The sequence below is a fragment of the Haemaphysalis longicornis genome, unplaced genomic scaffold (genome assembly GCF_048455015.1).
Source record: "Haemaphysalis longicornis isolate Haplotype H1 unplaced genomic scaffold, Haemaphysalis longicornis Haplotype H1 scaffold_9, whole genome shotgun sequence".
In the NCBI taxonomy this organism is placed as follows: domain Eukaryota; kingdom Metazoa; phylum Arthropoda; class Arachnida; order Ixodida; family Ixodidae; genus Haemaphysalis; species Haemaphysalis longicornis.
Genome location: NW_027526460.1, coordinates 42,611,074 through 42,625,577, shown reverse-complemented (window position 1 = coordinate 42,625,577; position 14,504 = coordinate 42,611,074). Strand labels below are relative to the sequence as shown.

The 14,504-nt window shown below is 46.2% G+C and overlaps 2 protein-coding genes across 2 annotated transcripts in view; one reads left to right on the top strand and one right to left on the bottom strand.

Moving 5' to 3' along the window:
* Positions 1-6,907, top strand: part of LOC144152477 (uncharacterized) — a 28,786-nt gene extending 21,879 nt beyond the window's left edge. The window contains exon 8 of the mRNA XM_077683749.1: positions 4,863-6,907. Coding sequence (XP_077539875.1) covers positions 4,863-5,166 — 304 coding nt within the window. The 3' untranslated portion in view covers positions 5,167-6,907. The remainder of the gene's footprint in view (positions 1-4,862) is intronic.
* Positions 6,908-10,077: 3,170 nt separating this feature from the next.
* LOC144152478 (cystatin-B-like) lies at positions 10,078-14,504 on the bottom strand. The gene is made up of 3 exons (XM_077683751.1): positions 14,302-14,504; positions 14,116-14,217; positions 10,078-10,262 (listed from the first exon to the last, which is right to left on the bottom strand). Exons 1-3 carry the CDS (start codon positions 14,371-14,373, stop codon positions 10,140-10,142), a joined length of 297 nt encoding a protein of 98 aa, XP_077539877.1. The 5' UTR covers positions 14,374-14,504; the 3' UTR covers positions 10,078-10,139.

Here is a 14,504-nt window from a genome sequence, read left to right as displayed (position 1 = left end):
CCAACGCGTTAATTTTTCTCCACCGTCACAAACATCTTATTAGGAGGTCTCTGGATGTTTGGCAGGCTCACAAAGTTGGTGTGGATATTTTATTTGGGCTGTAAGGCATACACTACTGTCTTCAAAAATTGGATTTCGTTATGGCGGCATACAAGAAGGTGCATATGCGCAGCGTGCGTTGTTTATTCGCATGAAAATGCAGTGAAAAGGTTCGTGCTACACCACCGCTAAACGGCAGAGACAACGTTGTCGAGTACTCGAAGGTGGCTTTAGTGCTCCGAATTTCGATCGTAACCATCGTTATCGTAACACAAACTGAATCTCTGCCCGAACAGTTATGACATGATTACGGTGTCGAAGGCTTGATATACTCGGTAAAGAACGCAATAGATCGTATATGTGCCGGTTTACAGTATAACAAGAGTCGAAACCGATGAATACCGTATTTGCACGAATATAACGCGAGTTTTTTTTCGAAATTACGTGCTCCAAAACGCACCTCTCGTTATAATCGAGTTCAGCCACGAGGCGCGCGAGTCTGGAGAAAGTGGAGAAAGCCATCCCAGTTGAAGGAAACGAGAAACGGGAACGTCGCGCCAAGTGAAAAGAGGAAAACCGAAACTGGAAAGAACTTGTCGCCCCTGTGACGCACACGCGAAAACACAAAAACACGGCGCGAGAGGAGCGCGAGGGCGAGGCGCGAGCGGGATGAGAGAGAGGGCGAGAGCGAAGGTCACCTGGTCACCCCTCGCCGCTGCCACCGAGGTGAGGTGGTGTATCGTCGGTATCGTGTTCTGCACATCGTCAGCGTCATCGGCGTCGTGTCAAACGGAACTCGAATTTCTTTGTTCTGCGTCTGTTGAAGTGCCTTTTTTCCCCGTCTTCTCGTCTCGAGAGTCGTTCGTGTTTCGTGTGTTACGCGCACCCACGGACCTCACATGGAGAAGAGGACTCAGTACGACGCATCTTTTAAGAAGGCAATCCTCCTGTCCGAAAACGTCGGCAACTCGTGTGCGGCGCGACGCCTCGGCGTGAACGAATCGACGATCCGGGGATGGAGGAAAAACCGCGATCGGATCTTCCGTGCCGCGCCTACTCGGGAGGCCTTTCATGGACCGAAGAGCGGTCGTTACCCTGATCTAGAAAAGGGACTCGCAGAGTTCGTACGGGAACGTCGCGGCCAATTCTTGCCTGTGAATGCGGAAACGATTCAGTTGAAAGCGAGGGAGCTTGCGCGAGAGGCTGGTCTCTCTCGTGACACCTTCAAGGCTAGTCGCTCTTGGGTCCAGAAGTTCATGCGTCGCGCTGGTTTTTCACTTCGTCGGAGAACCTCAATATGCGAAAAGCTCCCAGCCGACTACGAACAAAAGCTGATAGCATTCCAACGTCATGTGATCCGCTTGCGCACAGTCTGCAAGTACCTGATTGGTAAGATCGGCAATGCGGACAAAACGCCGATCTTCTTGGATATGCCGTCCAACTACGCCGTGGACGTTCGTGGCACGAAGGAGGTGCACCTCCGTACAACGGGGAACGAGAAGACTCGAGTGACGGTGATGCTGGCGTGCACGGCTGACGCACACAAGCTGCCGCCCTTCCTCATCTTCAAAAGGAAGACAATCCCGAAGAATGAGATTTTCCCTCCCCGCATGCACATCAGGTGCAACGAGAAGGGCTGGATGGACAGTGCGATGATGCGCGAGTGGCTTCGTGTCGTGTGGGACAACCGCCCGGGTGTGGTGTTGGCGAAGACGCCCATGCTTGTGCTGGACGCCTTCAGGGGACACTTGACTGACGAAGTGAAGAACGCCATCAGGGAGGCCAAGAGCGACCTCGTGGTGATTCCCGGGGGCATGGCTTCACAACTGCAGCCTCTCGATGTTTGCATCAACAAACCCTTCAAGGATCGCGTGCGAAGAGAGTACGAGGAGTGGCTGACCGAGAATAACAAGGCACTCACACCGACGGGACGCGTCAAGCGGGCGTCGATCGCAAGTCGCCCAGTGGATCGCGAACGCATGGGAGGCTATGCCGCGCTCAATTGTGTCGCGCGCCTTCCTCAAGTGTTGCATCTTCAACAACATTGATGGCCCGAACGACGATGCGATCTTCACGGACAGTGACAAGGAGACCAGCAGCGACGACGAGTCGAATAAAAATGAAAAACGTACCTCGACTTTCGGTCTCTTTTCACTTTTTTGTGTTCTCAAGAGTTCGCGTTATAATAGTAATATTTTTTTTCTTTTTTATGCCATCAAAATCTACCCTCGCGTTATATTCGTGGCCGCGTTATATTCGTGCAAATACGGTATGTCCCAGCAGCTCCTTATGTTTTCCAACCCCTTCAGGCGTGAAGAACAAATCCTAGCATAGTCGGGGTGACATTTGATGAATTCAAGAAAATTATTCTTGCTTTTTTTTGTCCTGGACTGTGGAGCCCGCCCACTAACTAGCTCGATTTTACTGTTAAGTAGTTTTCTCCTCTCCCTCCTCCTCCTCTTGAGTGCAGTTTTACTATAATGCACATCTGAATACTGGGAAGATATGGCTGTGGTAAATGTACTGAAATATCCCTCCAGGCCTGAACAAACATAGTGTACTGTATTTTTATTATAGAAGTCGCTCGTTTTGCTCATTAAGCCTCCATCTGTTTAGAAGCCTGGGATAAAATTAGCATGCACCTATACACACAGTAGGTTGATTAGAACTCAACCTACATTTTTTGTGCCCCATAGTGCATGTCGGCCTCATTCCATGCCATGACAAAATAAAGTGATGTGATACGATACTTTGGAGTGTTCGACAAGGTTGCAAAAACTGTTTTACCTTACATACTATTACCGCGAATCGTAACGCCTTCTGCCAACGCCGACAGCCCCGAAGGCCGGAAATTTCTTTTGGTCTTGTATTTTCGCTGTTGTCGGTTGTTAGACTCTCGGCGTTTCCTTTGTTCAACGGTTGCTTGATACAGAAGTTGACACCTAGCTCCAACTCTTCGCGCTCCGCACAGGACCGGCTTCGCAGAAATGGGGCGACGCCGGCAACGTTTCTTCTGGAACGGTATCAAAAACTATTCTTTAAATCACGCCTTCAGCTAGTGTATGTGATTTTAAGTCTTTTATTACGATAAGAAGTTGCGAATACGCAAAATCTGGTGCGGACAAGCATCAAAAGTCAACCGCGCACAAAGAAACAGCAGGGAGAGAGAGCCCCAGTGAAGCAGACGACAAATGCGAGAATCCCTAAGCCGACGTCACGAAGATGCACTTCGCAGCGCCGCCCGTGGTCGTGCTCACTGCCAATTGCTCCACTGCAGTACGACACTGAGACACTGTGCCCTACGCGTTTTCAGCATGAGAACCAAATTGATTTGTAAGTTGGTGAGCGAAAAAGCAAGAAGACCAATTAGCGTGCTCGTTTATTCGGTTTTGGTGCTGCTGTATCTGCAAAAGGGGTCATGCTCAGCATTGTGCACAGTCCCTAACACTAGTACAGTTGAACCACGCTACAATGAATTCCGCTTCAACGAAATTTCCGTTTCAACGAAATATTTCCAATTCCCCATCAGTTAGCCGTAGAAGTCAATGCAACTAAGTCCTCGCCACATTGAACCATTTGTCTAGCTTGCTTTCGCTTCAACGAAATTTATGCCCATTGGGGCTGGGTTTGAACATTTGTTTTACAGTAAAATAAGCATAACGCTAGCTATCTGTAACTTTCTATACGTTCAAGACGCTTAGTTTCACCGAAAACGGCGACTTGCGCGCACACCACCACCCAAAACAAAACAAACTCATACTCACAGGCAGGCGCCATTGTTTGCTGGTGATAACGATGTGGCTGGCCGTCTTTAGATGAGGCACAGGCTCGGTTCGCCAAGCCGTAGCCATAGCCAATCCGTATCCAGTTGAAATCTTGCAAATGTGCTCCGCTGCTGGCGCGGCGCCGTCATGTATGCGTTGTGAGCAGCTGTCCTTGCCGTTATCTTAGTTGCAAGCGCGTGGTCACGTTAAATGCAAGCGCGCGTCTTGCCTGCCAAGGTCAGTAGCTGCTGTGCCCTGTGAGAGAATCACTGCTCCTGCCACAAGTGAGAGGGGAGCTTCCCACGGCCTAGCAGCTATCTGCAAGTAATCAGCTCGGTGGTCACGCCTTGTTGTACAGCAATACCTTTTGCGCCTGCATTTCTTCACTCCCCCCCCCCCTTTGCGTGCAGGTAAACAGATAACCATTGGGATGTTTGTTATCCGAATAAACACAATGTTATTGTGCGTCACACTTTTTCTAAACATAGTATTTGCCGCCAATGATGCGAAAATATACGGGGCTATTTTTCTGGTCTTTCCGTGGTGTATTGGGGCAGATTTCGCCTCAACGAATTTTCGCTTCAACGAAATGTTCTGCACGTCCCGTCAATTTCGTTGTAGTGGGATTCGACTGTATTGTGTACTGTGATAGTTGTAATCAGTGGGCTCTTCTCCTTATTCAGTGCCTTACTGGTTGGCAAGGGGTAGATTATGATGATGGTTGTGGCATATTTGTGTTTATTGCTGATTGCATTTATTGCTCCTACTATACTGCTTGCATTCTGAAACATTATTGCATTTTTGTAAGTGCACAATCTTTGATACACTTGTCGCATGCATTTTACTTTTTTTTTTTTTTTGTGCTCCATGTAAGCCCCTCTGGACCTCTGCAATGTTTTATTCTGAGTGCAAAATAAATAAAAAAGTAAAAGCTAAAGTGCACGCAAGGGCCACCACTCTTGCTTTAAACACGGCATTCTTCGCAACCACGGTGGAAAAAAAAAAAAGCGCAGAGCCCTGAGTGTCCCTCTTTTTTTCCCCTCGCTCTCTCTTGTGCAGCATGCCCCACGGTCAGCCATTTCCCCCGGCAGCTGGTGCTCCAACGACCCAGGGGCCACCCCCCCCAGGTCCACCCCAGGGACCACCACAGCCTGGAGGACAGCAGCCACCTTATGCCACTCCCCCGGTGTCCCAGGGCTACCCCGGGGGCTACCCCTCCCCCCACGCAGTGCCCCCTGCCGCCTCGCAGCCCTTTCAGTCCAACCCCAGCCCCACACCCACTGGCAACCCCTACGCCAGGGGGGGCTCCCTGCCCACCTCTTACCCCCGGCCGGCCCCAACCTACCCCCAGGGATACCAGTAATAACACGGAGCCCGATGGTCACAACCTTCTCTCCCGATCTCTCTGCTTCTTCTTGTAAAGGTGAAGGGCTTGGAGAGGGGTCGCTGCCTGGCAGCTAGCGCAAAGTCGCTTGCTGTTGTGGCAAGATTTGAGGACCACTAGATGGGAGGAGGAACTCCTCTGGAAGCGCTGGTGTGGGGTTGCCTGCTCGAGATTGTGTGCCCAATGCTGGGAGAGGCGATCGTCCTTCTTTATTCTAATAGTGGTTTAGTGAAAGATTGCGGAATTTGATTGTTGGCCAGCTTTGGAAAATGACAGTTTGCTTTGAAACGTTTACTAATAGTGGCTTAGTGAAAAATATGTGGAATTTAATTGCTGGCTAGCTTTGGAAAATGCCCTTTTTGCTTTGACACATTTACTAATGCTTATAGGGGAGAGCTGAAGCCAATTTTCTACAACTTTTTATTCTGTGGTGCCAGCACAGCTAAAAGGGAATGCGTGGCTGCTGTAAACTGAGAAATGTGTGCTACTGTTTTTTAACAATTTCCCCTCTAAACAACTTGGATCAAATTTTTTTCTCCTTTGTAGTGTGCCAGCTTCTCCTATGGAGTTTTTTTTTTTTTCTTCGCTTTGTGATGGGCCATTCTCGACGATTCATTACGTACTTTGGAGGTACTTAGGCTTTTTTGGAAGCTGTTGTTGTGTACCTCGGTTGAAAGCTGGTAATCTTTATATGCATGACTTTTCACGAGAATTGCAAAAATATTTTCATAGGTTTAGTACCCTTAACTGTGTCGTCAATGAACTTTTTTCAGATCTGTAATCCGCTGACAAAATTCAGCTAGGTTAACTTGGCTGAAGATATCTGGAACATGCGGAATAAAGACGATATATTTGCGTTTGACATATTATATAACTCTTTGCCCATCAACTGTCTTTCAAACCGATGCAATGGTACATTCTTGCTGCTTGCTACAAAACCACGAATAGTGCTTGCATCCCTTGAAGTGATTTTTTTAGCATTTTTTTTTTTCAAATGGTAACTAAATCAATGACCCTGTTATACGTTTGCACCTTGTAATATTTATTCATGTTCTAGGAAAAAGCGGCAGACCAAAATTTACTCAGTTCTTCTTAGGAATGCTGTTCAAAACCGGCTAATTTGTGAATTCACGTCATTTTAAGCTTGGTTATTCGTAAGACCACGCTTTACAGAAATTGTGCCTTGTCTTGTGTTTTTGGCTTGTCCCAAACTCTTAGTTTGTGGTTGGTGTTACTACTCCTGGTACTATTATTTCCACTCGTAACCCTTTGCTTTAACAAATAATGCGCTTTATGCATGCGCAACGCCTGTTGACAGAAGCACGTGGAAGTCTGGCATGTGCTTTTTGCAATGGCATGGTATACAGTTAGCTTGCTTGCAAGAAGTTCCAACTTCGGTGGCTTTTTTTTACATATAGCTTACTCGTTTGCATTTGTGCTGTTGACATATATTGCCTGGCTTTTGCTTTTGACATTCCACGTTTAGTTAGGCATTGCCTTTTTTTTTTTTTTTTGTATATAGCAGAGTTACCTTCATTTGGTACTGGTCTGCATTATCTTGCCCTAATTATCAACGATCGGCGATGCTCTTTGCCACGTCTGCTTATGCAAGTTTTTGTTTCCTTTTAAATGAGATGTAGGTCTGTGTGGCGCATTCATGGGTTCTGTATAATGTACTCATTTCTATGTGAAATAAATACAAAGGTACCAGAAAATGTGATTGTGGCTAGGAATGCCTGGCTGATTGGTGGGAAAATGGACGAAGCTTGCTATTGTGAAATAATTATTCATAATCGTATTTCTGTTGCAGGTGATAGAGCCTTAGTCGCTGAGATGTCTGCTCTCACTTCGACGATCAGCTATTTCACAATGCCTCTGAAAAGAGAGAAAAAGGAATTGATTTGCTCGCTTTTTTTTTTCGCCCCCATTCTCCATTCTATATAAGATTACAGCCTCCTGAAATAGTGGGAGTGCTGCTGTGACCCAGATGCGTTTTATCTGTGAGATACGTCGTCCCTTTCGTGGCTCTTCAGCAACACTCAAGTGTTTCGACTATCCGTTATCTCGGGTCACGGGCCCTTGAAGGAAGCTGTTCAATGCTGCAATGGTTGCTGCTTACGAAGGTTTTCTTTCAGTGGAATGTGGTCACGTTGGAGCACTGGAAAGTATTTTATCGGCAGTCTCTGCAGAGACCTTTCCAGGTCTTCTGTGCAGTAAAGCTTCATTTAAGGGAGATGCTCCTCGAAAACACTTTTTCTTGGGGTATTATTTATTTGTGAGCTTTATTTGTGAGACAGCCTTTAGGAGCAAAATATAGAACTGTTTGTGCATGTTTTTTTTATGGTAAATCTTTGTTTAGAGCAGCCTGAAATATCTTTTTGCTGCTTAGGTAAGGTAGTACACTGAAAACTTCTTCGAAGTTATTCACGTTATTCTTATATTTGTTAAAAAAACTCAGGAACACCAAATGTATATATTTCAGTTGGTGTGAGGCAACGTTTTAAATTTTTGCAATAAATGTAGAAAAGATACTGAAAATGCAAATAGATGTCAACATTCTACACACTTTGAAGAGAATGTTTGCATACTTTCACCCAAATCTGACTATTGGAAGTACTTGAAATGTGTTGCACAAAACTTAAGAAGTGCTGAAAGGTGCAGTTGGAGAAAAATCCTTTAGAAACTTTTAAAGGTCCAGTCAAAACACTTGAAACAGGCACCAAAACGTGCATTTTTAAAATTTTTGGCCGTAATGTGAAACTACAGGGGGTGCCATGGGCTAGAAGGAGGCTTACTCTACCTCTCCAAGCAAACTGCAATGGCGGGCGGCGCCGGCATTCTCGAGATACAATTGAAAGCTGCTGACGTGCGACTAAAGCAGCACTTTCTCAAGTTGTCGTGACTGAATAAAAAATTTTTTTACTAACTTCTGATTTGAATTTTGCCTTTATCTTTTGCGAAGTTGTAGCTGAATGAACAAAGATAATTTTACAGGCAAAATCTCAAAACTGAAAACTTGTGCGGAAAACTCGATTTTTTGAGGAGCATCTCCCTTTAAAAAGTTGCAAAGTCCTGTGCCGAAACACATTTGAAAGCGATAAAAATTGATTTCGGAGTAACATTTCTGCTGCAACACAATCCACTTCTGCCACACAGTTCCATCGGCACAGTATTGTATGTTCAAGATTTAATCAGCCGGTCAGAACAAGTTGCAGAATTTTGGTCCCACATTTTGTCTCGAGCCAATGCTAGTCACTTTGGCATGCGCCGTGCAAATTCACTCCGATGAATTCACTCCACAAATCCAAATGCATGCATTCTACTGTGCCCGAGGTGATAAGCAACACAATTAGTTTAACTGCTTGCAACATCCCTCAGGGGTCAAGCAAAGGTGCACGGTAGTGTTGTTGGAAAGTGCTTTCATATTTAGCTGAGGCAATTGAGGTTTTTCCACATAATCTCGGAATAGACTGCAGATGCAGAAGTACACAATGCATAGTGGGGTGTTTATCCATTCACTTCCCGCTGACTGGCTGATGCGTGGAGTCCCATTCTTGACAGCTCTGCACATTCAGGAAATCGCCATGCAAGGCTGGTTTGCCAGTGCGGCTATCAATTTCAGGTTTAGGTGAATAATAGCACCAGGATTTAATATAAACTATTCCCAAAACTCCGCCTGAGAATCGGAGCCCTGTGTGCATCCCACCTTCTTAGTAAATTAAGATTAAGTGTAGGGGATGGAAACTGAACTTAGCTCAACATTTGCCTTAAGGGGGATGCAGGGATCAGATGGCAAAGAGTGACAAATCCTTTTTTGTAGTCGCATCGGATTGCACATTTCATATTCAATGTGTTTACAATATTTCCCTGTTAAAAACTATCGCGAAGTGCCAAAGAAAAATGTTAGCTAAGGTGACAAAATATATTTCCGCAAAGTGGCAAAAACACTGCAATTTTCGTAGTTTTGTATCTTCGGAATGACGCCACCAGTTGCGTTAGGTTCGGCATGTATTCACCCCCCCCCCCCCCCCTCCACCCCCAGAATCGAAGTTCTGGATAAACCCCTGGTTTGTCCTTGAGTGGGAAACGTCCACAATCGGAGTTCGTGAAGTGAACTTTTGGACTCATTGCGATGTTATAAACTGCCAAGTTATTGCTGTTTCACATCGAGCTTTGAGCTTTGTGAATGGAAGTGTAGACTCGCCAGAAGTTGTGGCGTGCGCTGCATTGCCACAAAGTGTTCGGGCAGCACCCGATAGTAGGACTGGTCACTATTCCATGCGAGTAATATTTGATGTACATATGTGAAGCGAAATTTAATTGCAAAAGCGAGGTGTCTAAACGTAGCAACGTTACTCAAATTACAATCGTAGTTTACGTGCACATCATGGATTGTGAGGGGAAGGCTGATGGGGATAGTTATTTGGCTACTTGCTAAATGCTTTGCCTGCAGTAGTCCACAGCTGGTCCTACTGAAGGGAAAAGCAGAATAAAAAAAAAATTCTTGCCTCCCCTGGCCAATTTTGAACCAGACCTTATAGTTAAACATGCAATTGCTTTATCACAGAAGTGGGATGTTTTCTGTGAGCAACGAGGAATGCAATCGCTGTACATCATGCATTGCTGTGGACATAGTGGTTATGATGCACTGCACACTGGGGCACGAGCATGGTATTTGCTTGGATGATATTGGACTGTGGTCGCAAGTGAAACGACATGAAAAAAGGAAGTTTAAGCCACACGTGCTATCACGATTGGTCTGGGTTGCATACATTTCAAATACACTACACAACTTCTGTAGCTGCAATTGAATTTACAAAAACTCGGGTTGTCTGGTGGTGACTCAGACCGATACAGATCTTCCTGCATGCAAAAACACAGCCGTAGAAATGTTTGTTCGAAATATTAATTCTTTATTGCATTTCTCAAAGTCGTCGGCATAAAATGGGTCGTCACTGGAAATGATTGAGTGGCTCTTCCAATGTCTTTCCTTCTTGCACAGCTGCAAAGGTTATTTCACCCTGGAATGCCTTGTGCGCACGCACATGAATGTGTTCACTCTCTCCCACACAAACCTGAAAGAAACAAGAAAAATCATTTAAAAAACACCGTTTGTCTGCAACAACAGATTATCAAGCAAAAGCCACATATACCCCTGCTTGCAAAGTGTTTTTTAAAATTTAGTACACCACTACAGGTATATACTACTCTGTGGGTACACAACACATCCACTAGGCTTCAGTGATTGAACTTCTTGACTCATTGAAACGACTGAGTTGATTAGCCATTTTACGACAGCACTAATGCAAACAAGTTGGTTAACAAAGGACGAGGCTGGTTCGTTGCTGCTATAGGGCTGTGCTTGTTCTATGGGGCCTCTTCCTTTAGTCTAGTTCTTACTGCACTGTTTTAATGTGTTTCATGTTTTATGAAGCGTTGCCCAGCACACCTCTGATGGCATGTTCCACTGCTGTCGAACACGAGTTTTAGAGGACACCTACATTTCGTGAATATGATGTGGGCATGAAAGCACCATTATGTTTCTTCCTTTTGTGTCTTTTTCTCTCCATGACAGGCCAATCACCCTTGTTAGGCCTAACTTTAGGTTTAATGTTTGGCAGGCCTAATGTTAAACTTAAAGACCTACCAATGAACGCAAGTCGTATGTTTGCTGCGGACGCTGTTCAGTGAAGTTAGATGCCAAAAAGTTAGGCCTAACATCACGCGCATAGCCGCGTCTCCATTTCACTCCCACTGCGCGCGCCACCAGCAGTTCGGCTTGAGCCATTAGCAATGGTGACGCTTTCATCTTGCATCCGTGAAATCTTAGGAGGTGCAGTAAAAGTACTTTTCCCTTAAAATTAGAAAGTGCAAGGCCAGGTGCCTTCATAAAAGCTCCTTAAATCCACATTTCTGCTTCATTGTAAAACTGCAGCAGCGTCATTGCTGATTAATGCTCTGAAACAACAGTATCCAGATAAAAGTCAACACTATGCGCGTTTTGGTCCAGAGAGGCCTACCCTGGTTAAGAATCGGCCGTACTATTTTCTTTACAATAAATTTCAAATAGGACAGCATTCTTGAATGAGCTTGAAATCGTGGTGGTGTGTACACAAAGCTGGACAACAATGGAAGTGCGCACAACTGATTTTCCTTTTTAAAACTAAAGATAGTGAGTGGGATAGGCAGCATGCATTGACGGGGACAGGGCAAATAAATAGAAGGGGCTGGCTGAAGGCTAACAATCATTTTGCTCCTTTTGTTACGAGGACAATAAAGGCTGAATTTTTTTTTACTTCATTGAACAGTCAGACTTCAAGGCTTGTCCAGCTTTTGTTCGCCAGAAAACAATGGTTTAATAATAAAGCTGTTATATCTCTTCCACTTACTACGTGACACCAAAAAGCAGTCACACCATGAAGAGGGTTCGCCTATGAAGTTATTCAGGAAAGGCCATGCTTTGAAAACTTCTGAACTTTTAGAGAAGGGCAGGAAATACCTGCGTGATTCTTTGGCATGGCAGCTCATGGCTGGACAGGTCACGTTGGCGATTGCCTCAGTAACATTGGTTGTGTATAATAAATGCAAGCAAAATAAAAGGGGGGGAGGAGGATAGTCCACGCACTAACCCATAAAATCTCCAAAATGTGCATGTATGACATTGCAAAATAGGCCAATATCACCGGAAACAAATCTTGCCTCAAGTGGTAGTGGGAATATACTTAATGTTTAGGAGCTAAAGTTTGTGCCTGCCTAAAACAAAGTGCTCAGCAGAGGTTCCAGAATAAATGTTATGTTAACATGTTTCACATTCTTGCCTTACTGTTTGTTAAAAAGAAAAAAAAACGCTTAGACAATCTCGTGTCAACATAACGATTTCCTGTTGTGACGTTTTGGCAGTTTTGCGTTAATAAGAGACTGCTGCGCGAGTGGCAACTTGTTTCAGCACTGCTTTTAAAGGGACATTGAAGTCAAAATACAAGCTGCTCCAGATCGATAGACTGGCTCACCGAGAACACGAATATACCACTCTCACGCTTCATTGTTTAAGTCAAAATACAAGCTGCTCCAGATCGTTAGACTGGCTCACTGAGAACACGAATATACCACTCTCACGCTTCATTGTTTTAAAAACAAATTAGAAAATAGCGAAGACGTGAAGACGGGTACCGCCGCCACTGGCTATACCGTGCAACTTGCACCGGAAGTGCTTAAACCGTCTGCCGTGCACGTCTTTCCTGGCTGCCGCTGGATGGCGCTACTCGACCATGCTGGGGGAGGTGGGCGGTGCCTCTTTTGGAGGACGCGTGAGAGCTACGGACGAGCGGTTGGTTCGACGCCAACATTCGCGAAACCGCAAAATGACATGTTTTCCTTCAACAAAGCGTCAGTACTGATCACGGGTCCCATGAAGGAAGATTTTGCTCACTGGTCCGGAGCTGCATAGGATGTGGGAGTTCGGGAAAGCGCGACTGATTTGACCGAAAATGACCGAACCGCTCGGTACGTGACAGCGTTGTATTCGGTTACTTCACCGCTGCAGTCGCTTTTTGAGTCACGTTTGACCGGCATTTGATTAGCAATTTCTCAGCAATTAATTGGCATCTTTCGGCACCGAATCATAAGACAACTTGTCAGGATATGGTCGGGTGTCATGATTCCCGCCAAACGAACCCTCGTAATAGTAGTTCGCGTCGCATCTGACAGATGGCGCCACCAGTCCATGGCGCGCGCGCCGCTTGTGGTACCTTGTTCTCGGCGGTTGTACTCGGTCTTTGCAAGAGGTAGCGTCAACATCCCCCTCGCGAGGGGCACGATCAAATGCAGAGCATTTCCGGGGGCGCACGACGTTAAGTAGTTTGCGTTACGTTAATGTTGTTGCACTTGTGGCAACTGCTGACGAGAGAGCGCTCGTCAGCAGTAATTTGAATGAGTCAAGGATATAAGGCGAGTCCGCAGCCTTCCATTCTGTGTCGGCTTTGTGGCGCAGTGGTTAGAGCGTTGCGAACCATTGCGTTCCGCCCGCGGGATCGAGGGATCGAAACCTGGCGACGGATTGTAATTTTTTTTATATAGTAGGGACAACGACGGTGCGGACTACGGACGCCAACGCGGGTGACATCGTGAGTTACTGAAATGCTCTGCATTTAAAATTCCACATGAACATCACAGCGGTATTCATCCGACAGAAGGGAAACGTCTCTGACTCTACTCCGAGCACTGCCCGCTTTAAAGCCGTCCGCTTGGAACATGCCAAACACGGTATTGATGAATGTTAACTGAATACGATTTATGAATTCGTGAAACATTGCGCGGTTCAGCACACTGGCTTTAGCGGGAACGTCGAATGTCGAGCCCAGGAACGATGTCGAAATAAGCACTCGATGCGAGTACTCGGAATGCCGGCGCCCGGCGGCGGTACCCTGACGTGGATGTCGAGCCCAGGAACGATGTCGAAATAAGCACTCGATGCGAGTACTCGGAATGCCGGCGCCCGGCGGCGGTACCCTGACGTGGCACAGGTTCCGGTCCGCCGGGCTTGAACGAATGTGGTAATTTGTTGCATCTGCGCGTCGTTTGTATTTGAACACTGGTACCTGAATTCGTCATTGTGAGAACCAGAACAAGCAACCCGAGCTCCATGTAAATGCGTAGCCCATTTAGAAGCCTTCGGAGGGGGGCGTAACTTTGCGGTGCGGAGTTACGCCCATGTCCTCACACGCAAGCGCGCCACGATATTGGGAACACCCGAGAAGTTTTAGCAGTTTTAGCCTGTAGTCTTTAACATAAACAAATAAAGTTTATGTGCATGCGGGATTGCAGAAAATACGTTCTACTCAAAGACACGCGGCAGATAGCGCGATCGTTGATCGAGACTTTGGCTCCGGACCTCTGCATGCATGAACCGAAGAAGTGCGTGAAACTTACCTTGATGAAATAGTTGACGCCATTCACAAGCTGAGTGCGATATTTCAGTGGTGTGAACTCGCAAAACTTCTTCCCGAGCTTCGCCTCCACCTCTTCGCGAACCTGCAGTCAAAATCGTCAATGTAAACAAAAGCACGCCCAGTGCCCCGCCACCGCAGCTTCCTTTGTGTTGGAAATGCAATTCACCTTTTCACAAATTTCCCGGACAGTGTCATCGGCATCCTTGACCTCTTCGGAGAGTCCTCCAACCATAGGCATGTTGTCTTCGAAAAGCTCCGCCGCGGTGCTTCTGAAACTAGGAAGAGGCGTGAAACTCTGACGACTGCTACTTCTCTTGCCGCGCTGCTATGATTCACAGCTCGTGCGCTCGTGACTCTCTTACGTCATTC